Here is a 16,196-nt window from a genome sequence, read left to right as displayed (position 1 = left end):
AATTGCCCCCCACTCGGGCCTAAATTTGATGACTGTACTTCCCTATTTTTGTTGTAATATACACTGAAATTTTAGGAAGACTATCACTTCAAAAGTGAGATTTCAAATACACAGTTAGAATTCCTCTAAAATTATTTTGATATATGTGTGTTATGTATAATTTTATTTATAATAAAGTATGTCTTAATATTTGACAAGCAAATTTGAATAGATAACCATCAAGAAAAATTTGCTGGACAATCAGGGTTGACTACCAAATTTAGGCCCTGTCCCACACCATGTGAATTCGTTTTTACCTAAATAGATAATTATTCTAAAAACAGAAACTTTGACATTTGACAAATCATGTGCAGTGTTGCTTTGGAAATTCAGAAATAGCTAAGCCATGACTTCGAGCCTAGCATCGTATGTCCGCACAATCTGCCAATGTATTCCTTGTTAGAACTGTATTGTCTGTGAACTCAAGTTGCTTAATGTTTTTGCATGAATCGTATAAAACACCAGAAGGAAAATGATCATCGAAGTTGATGAACCCAACTTCATATGATAGCTGCAATATTCCATTGATCAAGAAAAAGATTTCATTTACATACATCGCAAGAAGCATGTGCTGTGTCAGATGAAATAAGGTTACATTCTCGTGTGATATCATATGGCTTTATACACTTAATATAATTGGTTGATGGTCAATGATATTTGCAGTTATCTGTCAAGCACAATTTTGCTCTTAGCCATGATATGCCTAAACATGTCCAAAAGATCCTTTATGAAACTTGCCCAGCTACTTTAATCTATATTTGTATCAAGTTTCAAATATTAAAATTACTAATTTAATATTGAATTAACATCAAGAGAAAACGAAATCACCAACAAAAAATTAACATTTATTCTTCAATTTTACAAAATATGGAACTACAGTTTTAATTAAATAATCCTTTCGTTAGTGTGTCCAATGCATCTGATTTACCTTATTGTTTCAATTACTGTTACAGTTGTTCTTATTTGTTTTTGGGATTAAAACATAATATCTCAATAACTCACTCCCATTGGTTATAAATGAAAAAACATTTCCACCATCTTGAAATATTTCCCAGATCTCGTCAAGTGGCAAGAATATTTGGGCGAACATTCGTAGATGTAAGAATGTCAATAGGAGCTGCAAGTCTAAACTATAGCCCCAGCTAAGATGGTCAAATGAATCGCAGTACTTGTCCTTATTAGAAAATTATACATCTCTAGATTCATAAATATGCTAAAAATTGACTTGACCGCCCACATTATGCTTATCCCTTTTTACTAAATTTCTTAATTGAGTTAATTTCAAATAAACAAAATTTGATGTTCAAAAATTATTAACATTTTTTTGAAGTTTAGAATCAGGCCATGGCTTAGAAGCTAACAATGTCTTAATGAGAAAATTTCAAATATAGACACTTGATGTTAAAAAATTATGATTATCATTTTTTTGAAAGATTAAAAATAATTAGACTGTGGCTGCGAAGCTAACCTGAAGCTAGCTTGATCTATCAACCTGTTCATAGTCAGAATTGAATTTTTCACTAATTCAAGTTAGTGAATGTTGTGCCTTGATCATGTAAAATAAGTCAGATGCTCATCAAAGTTGATGAACCCAGCTCTGTATGAACTGCAATATCATAAACACAACTTATAAATTAAGGGGAATACATCGTCCACATAGACCCCAGCAAACATGTGCCTTATGAATGGCAATGTTAGTCCTTTGAAGAGCAAAAAACAAGCTCATCGGTGATCCAAAAGCAATTTAAAACTACAATCATAGCTTTTTAGCTTTACATCAAATATAATGGAGTTCAGCTTGCTAAGCTGGTTTAACTGTTCTCCAAGGATTACATCTTTTCTGGGTTAGTTCTCAAAAGTGCACACAAATTAATGAACTTTAAACAACAATTAAAAATGAGCAGAAGATAATTCACACCTAGCCTTTAGTCCTTCTGAAGTCGATGGTATCATCAAACAGTGGTCAATACTTAAGCCGGGGAATCTGATTCTAAAAGCTTCAAGTTCTTAGTTAACCACCAGGCAAAGGGATATTGATGTCTGTATTACGCCTTATTTCACTCATAGACTGTGAGCCTGGCCAGCCCATGGACTGAAAATTGGCAACATTCCGAACTTGTTGCTGACTAGTATTGTTACCAATAGAAGCTCCAGTACCTTGATTCAACAAAGGATTACTAGGAGCACCAGATTTAGCTCCCAAGGAGTCATTCATAGGTCCTCTAGAAAGGGGGATGGGAGCTACTACACCACCAGAATTTCCGGCCTGTAACAGGCCAATGGAAGGCTCAAGATTTGCTGGTTTAGCCTGAGCTTTTCGGCCATTTGAAATGAAACTACCTACCACCACCTGCAGCAAGTTGCAAGTTGCATATATTAACTAATAAAAATAACAAACAAAAATAAAAAATGTATGCCTCTGATGTTACCTGCACCGGACTGGCTGCCATTAAATTTCCAGCCACCCCTCCACCAATAACACGGCCATCAGCACCAGCCAATGAAACACTTAGCCCACCAGTTCTACTTCGTGTTCCACCATTCTCAGTGAGCAAGAAAGAGCCTGACAAGGAGAGTATCTCAAAGCGGCCCTACACAATGAAAATGTTGAATTGTTGATCGTATATGGTGTAAGAGCTTGGTTATTATCAGTGACATTAGTGTCCAATATATCCATTATAATATCTGATTGTAAATTTAATGATACCAAATACTTGTAAACTGTCAGCATACTGGTGATTGAATCTCTTACCAAAAGTTTAATATTGATCCAATTTAATAATTGAAACAGAAAGTTGGCATGGGTGAGAAAGTGTGCCAAATCCCTTGGAATAAAAGAACCATAGCCACCACTCTTATTCAGAAATTGTACCAGAGGACCAGATCTATGTTCTCTAAACATTATCTCTTTGACATAATTTCTACCATTTGGGGCACAACTTTTACCTCAAGTTCTGCAAGACTATTACTCAAAACTGGTTTTCAAAATGCAAGAGAAACCTGTTTAGTCACTTTAAGCTATTGGAGATGAAAATTCTTCTATTGCCATGCAAATAAAGATCTCCATGACCAGAAGGCACAAGTTCCACTTTCCTCGACTAAATACAAATGTTGAGAACCAAAATAAGTAGCAATAATGTGTTTAGGTTTTAAAATCCCTGGAAGACTAAAATTGAATTCTGGCCAACATTGTTGAGTTGGTCGCTTCTTTAGAATATCTTGGAAGTAAGGCAAGGTCAAATAAGAAAGGGTTTATATATGCTACCTATGGTATGCACTGAGAGAAGAGAATGTTTCGCACCTTTTTCCTATGTAAAAGTGCTAAGCATAACCAGGCAGAATACATCCAGCTCTTTTTGGGCATTTTTCCAGAAAACATTTGCATAAAAGCATATAACTACAAGGCAAAATAGTAAATATTCTTTACATCAGTCTAGGCTTTCATTATTATATTTTGAGAAACACCCTTTTAGAAGGTTAATAAATTAGCAGATGTATACAATGGGTAGCAACAAAAGAACTAAGACCCTAATAGCCTGTAGAGATGAAAGTAACATGAGAACCCACGAAAATAAAAAAAATAATCCTTATTTACTCGAGGAATACGTATACAAGCTAATCACTTCATTTTCTTGATAAATAAGAAAGGAATGATATGCTCTCCTATTCTTTTCAACGCATATGCAAAGCTGGAAAAATCAAAGATATGCTATCATGTCCCAAGTCCAAAAGGCAAAATATGAAGAGCCTCACTCATTCTTGATCTAGGCAGAAATAAATCAAAGTTGCTAGCATACCCCCAATATATGGACTATCGAGCCTTAAAACACCCCCAAAGAAGTTGGAATACAATGAAAGTATCCTCCAGTGCAAATCCAGTGGGCAGCCATTCAAGCCTGAACCTTTTCTATGCAAATGTAGAAATCATCGGAAAACATTTGTTACCAAAAAACTGAATACCACTGACATTCTACGCTCTAAAAATAGAAAAAGAAAAAATTTCCATCACTACGTAATCCACAAATTCTGAAATCAATGCACTTATCCATAAAATATAATGTGTACTTACTCTCAAGGTCAAGAGAGACAATCTAAGAGGCTGCAATATTCTGTGTACTTGATCTTGAATGGATTTGTTGAAATGGAAAAAAATTGATATATCTTCTTGGAAGCTTTTAAGATCAATATTATTATGATCAGAGGTTCAGATGATAATGCCTATGTCAATGTCATTGCCCAAAAATAAAATATGTAATCTCTCAAGTATAGACTCTAGACAGGCTCCAACCAAACAAGCTACTAGAATCCTACTACTATTTGCAACACAAACCAATAATATCATCAACAATCGAACGGTAACAACTTCAACTCGAAGACATTGTCACATCAAAGCTGTTGTCATTTTTATGACATCCTTGGTCCATCAGTGAGAACCGATCAGAGATATGTTCCATGGACCAGCACTGCCCTAGTTGATCAAGGAAAAAACAATGGAATCATGAGATGTGAAGTGTTGTCTTGTCCTAAGCCTTTGCCTTTTTTACCCCAGAATCCCGAAATTCCCAAATTCCTATGGTTTTTCCTTCTTTGACCCCGGAATCCCAAAATTCCCAAGTTCCTAAGCCTTTGCCTTCTTTGACTCGAAATCCCAAAATTCCCAAGTTCCTAAGCCTTTGCCTTCTTTGACCCCGAAATCCCGAAATTCACAAGTTCCATGTCTTTTCCTTCTTTGACCCTGGAATCCCGAAACCCAAGTTTCCCAAGTCTTCCAAACCCTGGAATCCCAGGTTTCCGACTTGTGACACTTCCAAATGGCATGATCAACACTCAAAGCTCTCAACGCTCCACCAACTCTTGCGACTTGTACATTTTCATTCATGGAGCTACAAGGGCGCATTTAATGTTTTTGCAGGATTGCCATCAAGTGGAGTGCAGGGCCATGCTTCTTTATGGTTACTTGATGGCCTTCATCTCAAGCCTGCATGCTATGACTTTAGAATGTCAGGCAATCCACCTTCTCAAAGTATTTTTCTTCTTGGGATTGCCTTGTCAAGGTATAGCCGGGTTGCTTGCATGTACGCCATGTCAAGTCCATGCACTTCCATGCATTCCCTGACTAACATTCCTCTGCACACACAAGGGTCAAGGCTTCTCTTCCTTGATCAATAGTCTCTCCTTTGCAACTAGTTTTCTATATAAAGGATCTTAAGCCTCATTGTAAAGGGTTCTCTCTCTATTGGCTTAAGCTATTTCTTTGCTCTTTCACTTCTCTTGAAGACTTGCATATTTCTTGCATTTCTGCAATTGTAAGTTTGACATTTGGCCTCTAAATGAATTGAAATTATCATTCTTGTCTTCCTTCAACTTATGCATGCTGTGTATATTTCCTTACCTTCATCATAGGTGTATGTTTTGTGCCTTCTCTCTTACATATATGTCGTGTTAACTTGTTTTTGAGTGTGACTTGTGTGAAATCTTCTCCCCTTTGACATTTAGCAAATTCTAACCTCCATACATGCGTTGGGGTCATTCATGCAACTGAAGTTTGTGCTTCTCCTGGGTATTTCGATTTGTTTCTTTGTGTCATTTCTGGGTGGGGAGAGAAACATCTCTTATCTTGGTGCATCACCTCTTTTCATCTTAGCATTTTTTTCTTCCCTTTTTGTTTGCAAGCTATTAGGGTAGGTTTAGAAGGAGGATTTGGAGTGTTGAGTTGGATCAACACCTACAATTGGATTGAGAAGGAAGTCGGCCTTCTCCGGAGATTCAACCCCCTTGCACAAGGTCCCACACTTCGGGGTTGTTTCCGTGTTTCAAAAGGTTGCTGAGTTGATAGCTCAGCAAGGGTGCAAACTTTTGTGACAACAAAAGCTATCTTCTCAAACTGTCAAAATTGATTGGCATGCTTCCTTGTATTGTATTGTGATGCCAATCTTTGTATTGGTCAGCCAATGAAGCCAATCTTTGTATTGGTCAACCAATGAAACAAAAATGTTTAAGCATGTTAGTAAATGTGGGCAGTCTTTAATGCATCTTGATGCCCAAAAAACAGAGTCATCTGCAACTTCTAGCCTCGATTTGAATTCCTGAATTCTTTTAAAGCCTATGGTGTGCCCATGAATTTCCAAATCAAACCTCCTACGTAATTTGCACATGAAGGGTCACTACCAAAGACCTTTATTATTTCACTGGCAAGACAGAAAGCAAAAATGGTGTGCTTTATACTGCACTTGATGACCTCCTATAGAATATCAGCAACTGCCATATACTTTCCAAATTTTCTCATTGCTTACTTGTATAACCTGCAAAACCACTTCATGCTTGTAAAATCTCAAGCTTGTTGACCAAAGATTGTTTGTCAATGCCTGGTGTACGTCCCTCATGCAGTGATCTTTGTCCATGCCTAGTCAGTGTCTCTCATGCAATGATGTTTGTAAATGCCTAGTCTGTGTCCTGTGCCACTGTTATCCCACGGACATAAAAAATAATCTGCACCATTAGTCTGATCCTCCTATATAAGCCTGCATATCTCTATCTTACTAATTCACGAAGTCTGATTCACAGAAAGATATGTTTCATATGTACAGAACTGGTAAAAAAAGCTATCCAGCTTTCATATTCCTGGAACAAAGATGGTCTATATGGTTCCAAACATAAAATTCATGAACATTTGTATCTTCTTCTTATTGATCTTAATGGCTTTGAATTGCTATTTTTTGACAAAATATGTTGCTATCATAGTGAAAATAAGATGAACGTAGATGAATGTTTTCAACGCAATTTTTTGCACTATATTAATAATTAGACATATCCATTTCTACCATTGCAACCATCATCTTCATTGCAAAACATAAATTTTACACTCTATCAATAATTAGGCTTATCCATTTCTACCATCGTCACCATCCCCTTCATTGCAAACTTCTACCATATCTAGTTCCTCCTCAACTTGGATCCGCTCCATTAGAAACAATGTATCTCATGATATTTCCTAGGAATTGGTAATTCACCTAGACAACCCCAAAGACTAGGCACTTATATTCTCTCTGCATTCCTTAGTTCTAATCCTAAAAATCCTGCCTGTAAAACAGTGCTTCCATCTATTTTATCATGGTCCTCTGCATAGTTTTAAAACTCACTGAGTACTCATGAGAATTTCAAGAAAACAATCTACTTTTACTTGAACCAAAGCAAATTCACAGGGCAGACTGCCTGCATGTACTTGACAAGTTTGCTCTGTGGACTCACCAGACATGCAAAATGGCCTGAATATCCACATTTTTTGGCCTGTTTAAGAACACCTATGCCATTTCCTCACACAGTATTTGTAAGTTTTTTGCATAAAATTAGATATTTTTGAGGAATTGAATTTTTTTTTTTGAAGTTGCAGAGCTTTTGCTGATGCAAAAATTCCAAGTAAAATTTGGATCTGCTGGGTTTTTTACAGACCATGGTCCCGTGAACCATAACATCCTGGCTGTAAAATCTGCTGCTTGGTTACTCTTCCACTTGAAATGGATGACCTCGATGTTCTTGAATGAAATATAAATCCTTTAAGCTTCTTGGATATGGTGTCCATTCATGATGCCTGACAATTATGGTTCCTCTTTGCCTTCATCAAAATAATTTACCTTCCACTTATATGTCCTCCCAGCTTGTTGCCGTGGTAATCTCAAGTTACCTGGTTATTTCCATAAAGATTCTTTAAATTGTATGTGGGTAGCCTTTGATCAATATAACGAGCCCCTAGTTGATAGCAAAAGGTCGCATGTTTGTCAATCAGTTAGCCTTACTATTTTTAAATCCTGTGCAATTGTGGTTTGTGTTACATATGGGTGTTGTATTAAACTTTCAGTGCATAATTTATATTAAGATAGGCATGCAAAGCCATAAATATAGTACTGCTGCTGCTAACCAGAAATATTGATGATCAATAGAAAATAGAAATAACTAGTGCAATAGTAATTTCAAATTTGTGTTGAATATGGGTGTTGTATTAAACTTTGCAAAATATAATTTATATTGAGATAGACATGCAAAACTATCAATTTAGTGCTGCTGCTGTCAAACTGATATTTTGATGGACAATAAGAAAGAGAAATTTAAAAAAGGCCAACAAGAATGAGAACCAGTCTAACAAAAGGAACATAAATGCTCACATTTATGGATAATATGGAGATTATATTACTTAAAAAAGGCATACAAGTAAACATACAACCATGAGCTTTGAGAGAAGGAAATAACAAATTAAACGGTAGTCATGAAAATCTAAGAATACAGCATCCTTAGTTAAAAAGATTTTGCAAGATAAATAGAAAAGGTGCGACAGAAAGATCAAATATCCACTGTGTACAGACAAACCCCCAAAGAGAAGACTGGCATGCATGACTCGATTGTTGCTTAAGCATATGGAACTGCGGCTACAATACCATCAAATAATAAACTTCCTATTGACCAGTTATCTTTGGATTTTACCAAGGAAAGTCATGGAGAGGGCCTGATCACAAAGATTCATTATTTGATCCAGGCTGGTAAAAAGAGAATAATGGCCTGTAAAAATATAGTGAACTAGATCAAGAAAACTACTGGCCACTAGACAACATCCAAAACAGTTCACATCACAACTTAGTAATGATGTGTAGAAGGCATATGAACCCAGAAGATCATGGGTACTTTGACAGTTTATGGTTGGGTTCATACTATATGCATGTGGTTGCACAGCCACGTACATGCTATTTCTCTAATCTGGATGATGTGCAACTGAATGCACCAATCAATGGGCAGCATCTCAGATGCTTCTTTTAAAGTCCTTTCAAGCGCCTCATGCGTGTAGGTAGGTGAATAGGTTAAATCATAGTCAGTGACCCACAACATGTTAAGTTTTTGTTTCCTTTACAGCATTGATAAAATTTTATTATGAGCTCTTTCAACCATTTAAAAAATTTAGTAGTTGATTAAGTATGATACCTTTCCCTTGACTCTCCTTTAAAACTTATGGGTCTACAAATAACAACAATATCTGAATTTTGCAGTGTTCCACGGGCGTCGGGGATGGGGGGACGCAGGGACGCGGGGACCAAGGGCCTAAATTTGGGGACGGCGGCGGGGGGGGTGGCGGGGTGGTGGTGCTCATATACTTATACATATACATATAGTACTTGAAAAACTAGTTTTGAAAAGATGTATAACAGTATAAGAATTAGATTTCAAATGAAACTATAGGAAATACCAAGATTACTTAGATTAGTGATACGTAACTAATTGCTAAAAGTAAATAAAATTTGACAAATGAAATTGTCAAATTGGAGATTTCTCATTTCTATCATATGAATATCGAAAAAGGAAAACGAAAATACGAATATCTGATGCCATTGCAAAGTCTATAATAATAAAGATGATTACATGATTCATCATTACAATGAGCAGCCAAATACAAATACGTGTAGCAATAGCATTACAAAAGAGACTAGAGTCAAATACAAAATGACAAAACTGAAAAACTCAAACTGTAGCTAATGGAGGCCTCTAATCATCTGCGAACTCCTCCTCATTGGAACTACTGGACTCCTGAGGATCAAGGTCCCTCAAGCTCACACCAACTAGCCCTGCATCTGAAGTGGTAGGATCATCCTCATCAATCTGTGAAGGCTCCTCTGGCTCTACATCCCATCGTGCCGCTGGACTCTCCTTGTACATGAGTGTCTTGCGGTCAATGAGACACAAAGCACTGTGTACAGCCACAAGCTTCTCTGCTCTATTAGAGGTAAGTTTGTTCCTCTTAAGAGAGTGGATGAAGCTATATGTAGACCAGTTCCTCTCAGTAGCCGAAGAACTAGAAATCTGGGATAGCAGACGGATGGCTAGAGTGGTGGTCAAAGATTTCGGGCCATGACAATTCCACCATAAAATGGGTCCTCCTGTGCCATGTTGTCTATATCCATCTTTGCCGCATCTGAATAACCTCTAAGAGTGGCAAATCTTCCCCACTCAGTGCGCATTGTGCCGGCATCTCTGGAATCAAGCATCTTCTCTATGCACCTAAAGAAACCCGCCTTCACCTCATCATCCTGAATCGGTGTCAGTCTACCCGGTCTAGCCTTGTACCACTTAGGATTCAAGGCAAAGGCAGCCATATGCAAAGGAGTGTTCAACTTGTCCCATCTACGCTGAATGATAGGCTGGATTTGCTCATTGTAGAATGCTAAAGAGGGGTCCTTCACTCGCACAGCAGCCCTCATCTGGTCAAGCATAGAGTCAATGCACTCATACACCTCTCCAAGGTTAGGTGCATCCCCATCCCCATATCTGATCACCTGGAATACTGGAGAAATGATAGAGACAATGTATTTCGCATCAGTCCAAAACACATCACTCTTCACTATCTCCTTCACCCTTCTCCCTTGCTCTTTCTTGGCCTCAGCCCACCTATTCCACTCATTAGTCATAACCATGAGTTGCAATGCCTCTTGCAACTCAATCATTCTCTCCAAGAGAATGAAATAGGATGCATATCTAGTCTCAACTGGTTTCAAGAACTCCTTCTTCGCGAAGGTCCTGAAGAGTGCATGTGAAGTGTGGTGGTTGCAGATAAACATCTACACATCTCTCGCATCGGTGACCACTCCTCTAATCCAGTCTATCTTCCCCATGTCCTTGAGTGCATTGTTCATGGCATGCACACAACATGGGGTCCACCAAATGTGTCTATAGGCTGCCTCAATGAGTCTCCCTGTTGCTCTACACACATGGGCTGCATCTATCACTACTTGGACCACATTTTGTGGCCCAACCTCCTCAATAGCCTCCCTGAGGACCTGAAACTGGAAATCAGCATCTTTACGATGCCCTTACAATCAACTGCTCTAAGGAAGTATGGGCCCTCTGCACATGTGACCATGACGTTGATGAGTGGACGATGGCTAATGTTCGTCCACCCATCCATAACTATGCTGCACCCCAATGCCACCCAACATGCCTTCATCTTCTCCATCAATATATTGATCTTGGAATAGCTTTTATCCAAAATCAAGGTCCTCATTTTCGTCTCCCCTGGTGGCACATAAGATGGTCCTCCCTTGGCCACCATAGCCATCATCTCCCTATAATAAGGAGACCGTGTAACATGAAATGAAATGCCATTGGCAAAGAAGAACTTGCCAATGGATTCATCTATCTCATCTCTCAGCTACACATTAAACATATCAGTAATGGGGTTGCTCTGTGCTGTCTGCAACTTACGTTTCCCAGCCCTGGCGGCAGTAGAAGTGGAAGTGGATGGAGATCCAAACATCATTCCTCCCATCTGCGAAGCATGAGAAGTATGAAGTGCTGCCCTAGCAGACAAAGTAGTAGGCATTGAAATATTTGTGTCATCTGGAACCCCCCAAATCCTGTTAAACTCAATTCTGTACTGTATATTTTTGGCTTCCTCCAAAAACTTACAATGTTTCACGCCTTTTCCTCTCCAAAACAGAAAGTGTGCATTCACCCTACTAATGCTACCGAACCATTCTGTGTCACAAATATTGCACTTCCACTTCCTTGTTCCCCCACTTGAATGTGATGCAGTGCCTTGTACTGATATTCGTGAAGCAAACTGTTTTAGAGGAGACTTGGGATCAAAATGACCTCTAGCATATGGTGCCAACAACTCTGAAGGGCAACCTGTACTAGCTGGTGCACTTGCCATAGAGCTAGATTGGGCTCCAGGATCAGCCCCATGGTCACCCCCCTCATTTTCAGGTTCATATTCTGAATCATTCTCACTATGAGAATGGATTTCCATGTCATCTTCACTCATGCCTTGGGAGCTCATCGTGAAATTGACACTGCATTTCACAAAATAAAAATAAAATCAGCCTAGTTTAACAATATATTTTTAAATTTTTTTCCTATTCATCTCAAAATGAGATTTGATGTTGAATCTTGAGGGCAAAATGATCAACATCAAATCTCATTTTGAGTCTTGAGATGAATAGGGAAAAAAAATCCAAAAATGACATAAAACAATGAAAATCAGAAAATATTCAAAAAAAAAAAAAAAAAAAACAAGAAAAAGTTGAAAAACCCTACCTTGTGTTTGAAAAATCTCTCCAAAATGTAGAAAAATCTTCTTCTTCCTCTTCTTCTTGCTTCTTCTAGCTCCTATCACACTTGCAATCAGCTTTTCTCACCCCTTCAATCAGTCTTCTTCAAGTTTTTCCTCCTCTTTAGCTTGCTGGAAAAAAAAATCAGTTTACCAAAATGAGAGTTAAATCTAAAAAAAACATGCTTTTGTGTTGTTTTGGGGGGTTGGGTGGGGCCCACGTCCAATTAGGGTTACCCCTTAATCCCCCCAAAAGGCACATTTTTTTTTAAATGTGGCTTTTTTAGTTTGTTTAGGCGTGGGGACGCGGGAGACGCCTAGGCGTCTTACCGTCTCTCGAGAGACGCCTGGGCGTTTCTCGAGGGACGGGGAGACGCCCAGACGTCTCCACGTCTCCCTAGGAGACGCGGAGACAGGGAGACGTCTCCACGTCCCGGCGGCGATTGGGTGGCGGTGGCGGGACGGCGGGTGACGTCGCGTCCCCGTCCCCCCGTCCCTGATGGGGGGACGCGTCCCCGTGGAATGCTGGAATTTTGTTATCCTACAAGGGGAAGCTAACTCCAAACATGAGCAACCATAATTCTCATATATAACCTCAGATTTCATCAAGGATTGTTCAAAAAGTAGGAACAAGTGCTCATCTAAAAAACTTTATGGTTGATCCTTTTCTTAGTCCATATTGTTAAAAAATGCCTCAATTTAAAGATCATTTTGTAGTCCAACAATAATCCTTCTCATACCTTGCCACGAAGAAGTTAGCCAATTTTTAAATTATGTATGTCTCAGATACCGGTTCTCCCCTATTTTGGCTGGGTCCTGGTCCTGGTCCGTGCCCGGTCCTGGTCCTGGTCCGGTTCGCTCTGGGTCCCACCCGGGTCCTGCCCAGGCGGCTGGGTTCCCTGTGGGTCCTGCCATGCAGGACCCACAGGGAACCCAACCGCCTGGGCAGGACCCAGGTGGGACCCAGGGCGAACCCAGGAGGACCCGGGTGAACCCAAGCCCGTGGGTTCCCAAAAACGGGGCCACGGGTTAGCAAGCATTTAAAAACAATAAAAAAACAATATTTTTAATCATATTCATAATTTGCAAAAAAAATAATATTCAAGTTTCAAGTTTCAAAATGTGAAAATGTCATGACACAATAAAGTATAAAGTTAAACATTCAAATTACAAGCCATCTATGGGATTTAAATTCCATATTCATCTTCATCTGAAGCATCCAACCCAAGCCATTAATTCAGAATATTTATTGGCATTGGCAATTATGGATTTATGATTTATTGATTTATGATTTATCTGTTATCATCTATGTATCATTGTATGGGAAAGTTACATTGTATGTTTGATGTTTCATATTTGTATGTTTGAACTGTGAACATATATAATTTTGATGTTTGAAGTTTGAACATATATATATATATATTAAAAAAAATTAAAATATATATATATATTAATATATATGTACGGACGAACCCGTACCCGTACCCAAAAAAAAAAATTTTTTGCCGAATCCGTGAACCCGTACCCGAATCCGAACCGGAACCGGTAACTTAGATGTATGTTAATTCATCTGTAGGATTGTCGATATATGTCTTCAAAATGATAACTTAGTGCACAGACAAAACCATTCAGAATTTTCTAAATCATTGGCTCATCAGCAATGTCAACATAAACCCATTTAACCATATGTTGATATTCAGATAGGTTCATGCTTCATTAAAAAAATTGGCTGAGGCATATATAATGTTGGATTATCAAAATGTCAGCCAGAACTTATGTGCGAATGTTCCCAATAAGTTCCTATGCAATATTAGCTTAGACATTTAGATTATCGTGTCTGGTCCATATGAATTTTAGTGCTGATGTTCAGATAAATAGTTTCATAAAGTTACAACGGCATTAGAAATATCAGAATGCCACCATGGCCACATGCCAGATTCAACTTTGCAACCAGAATGCCAGTAACTTTCAAAGACTAATGAACCTTATTAATCACATGAGAACTACATTAAAGGGGAATTATGAATACAAATGTAACAAATAATTATTACATTAAAATTAAAATTTTGCATCTCATGAGAGGGTTGTATTGTGTTTTTGCAATATAAGACTAGTCATTTCTCATAATAGAAAATATCTTTAATTTTTTGTAAGTATGTACTTTTTTTATATTGTAATAAAAAAAGGTTGTTACTTGAACGCTGTCATAACCTTGTCCAATGATGATTATGGGGAAAGGGTTTGGTGAGCATGGCCTCATAGCCCAATAGTTTTAAGGAATATAAAATATGAATTCACCAATGACATAGGCAAAAGTGTTGGCCTCAACATAACTATAAAGAATGGTGTGGAGAAATCAAACGAGGGTAAAAGGCCTCATATAAAATCACCTTAAGGCTCAAGAAGATGCTCTTATAAAGAAAGGGAGGTCTTCCCCTAGAACAAAAAGTCAGGTGCCATCTCGAAAAAGACAAAGACAGGCAATTCTCAGAAGGAAAATATGTATAAGCTTCATACACAACCCAAGTTTAAATATTCCTTTAACACTTGTCATGAAATGTGTACTTTTGATACGCGAACCTCGTGAGGTTTTGGAAATTCAACTAAGCAAACTCATAGACAAGGGGGCTTATACTCTCTCTGTGTTCCTTAGCTACAATATTAATGATTCTGCATGTAAAAAGGTGCCCCCATCCATGTTTCAGGGTCATGTAAAGTGTTTAAGAGAATAATAGTCCAAATGGCTGCAAAATCTATAGCTCAAATACCCTTCTTATTGATATGGATAAATCTGATGCTTTTAGATGGATTGTAGAACCTCTTAAATTACGGTGTATAGTTACCATGCCTGACAAGTATTACAATATATTGCACTCATAAAAAACATTGTCCTCCAAAATTTCTGCCATCTTGCTTTCCTAGCAATCTCCAATCCCTCAAGGAGGGCCAAGGCTTCCACCTTGTTATTGCCATACAGATTCTTTAAATTGTACCAAGGTAATTTACTATCAATTTGATGAGATCCTAGGTTTTTTAACTTCAAAAGGTCGTGTTTCTCAATCAGTTAGTCTGGTTATTTTGACACTGGTGCAATTGTAATTTATCTTTAGTAAGGGTATTGTATTAACCTTTGCCTGTATTAACCTTTGCCATGTATAAATTAAATTGAGATTGACGTACAGGGCTATTAAAATAATACCACTGACACCAAAAAAATAATATCGATGGCCTTTTTTTTAATTTTTGGGACAAGCTTTTTGGGAGGCCCTTTTTAAGGGGATCGCTATTAAAAATAATTGGGAAAATTTTTAAATATAAGAAAATTTCAAATATTTCTATGATCACGTCGACAAAGCATTCACTATAGACATTAGAGTACACTAATACATGACAATAGACTTGAATTATGAGATTTGCTTGCTTTCATTGTCAACATGCATATATATTACATAAAAATTACAACAAAATGCCCAAAGGCAACAAGATTCAACTCAAAAATAACAAAAACATTGAAAATATGCGGCTACCCCTAATCAGCATCTAGTAAAACTGCATCAAAATTGAAGTTTGAATCCAATTCATTGACACTATGGGGGATTGTCTCATCCAATGGAACCCCAACCAATCCCTCAAGTGCCTCCTCCTCATCAACTTGTATGCCATCTTTGGGATCAACATCCCAACATGCAGCTAGAGTTCGGATACTCAAGAGTTTGTCAGTCCTATAGCTGCAAGGCACTATGCATGGCCACCAACTTCATCTACAAGTAAGTTTGTTCTTCTTGATTGACTAAATGAAACTATATGTAAACTAATTCCTCTTTGCAATGAAGGAACTAATAACCCACGAAAAGAAATTAATGGCAGGTATCCTCAACTCTAGTCCATCCTTGCCATGCCACATCCACCATCCAATAGGGTCAATTCAAGCTAATGTAGCTCTCTACTCATTCTTGTCTTTGGTTTGTTGAATTTAGGACCACAAAGATTGACAAAGGCTAACCACCATGTGTAAGATACAATAGACTCATCATTATACATTTTCCAAAGGGCCTTCATGAGCCCGCCCTTC

The 16,196-nt window shown here is 38.0% G+C and overlaps 1 protein-coding gene across 1 annotated transcript in view; it reads right to left on the bottom strand.

Annotated features, from left to right (window-relative positions):
* Positions 1-1,621: 1,621 nt before the first annotated feature.
* Positions 1,622-16,196, bottom strand: part of LOC131067106 (AT-hook motif nuclear-localized protein 10) — a 50,345-nt gene continuing 35,770 nt past the window's right edge. The window contains exons 4-5 of the mRNA XM_058002042.2: positions 2,469-2,630; positions 1,622-2,389 (exon numbers count right to left, since the gene is read on the bottom strand). Of these exons, the coding sequence (XP_057858025.1) occupies positions 2,051-2,389; positions 2,469-2,630 (501 nt within the window). The 3' untranslated portion in view covers positions 1,622-2,050. The remainder of the gene's footprint in view (positions 2,390-2,468; positions 2,631-16,196) is intronic.

Source organism: Cryptomeria japonica, chromosome 8 (assembly GCF_030272615.1).
Source record: "Cryptomeria japonica chromosome 8, Sugi_1.0, whole genome shotgun sequence".
Lineage (NCBI taxonomy): Eukaryota > Viridiplantae > Streptophyta > Pinopsida > Cupressales > Cupressaceae > Cryptomeria > Cryptomeria japonica.
Note: the sequence above shows the minus strand (reverse complement) of the source record. Positions and strands in the feature narration are given on the sequence as shown.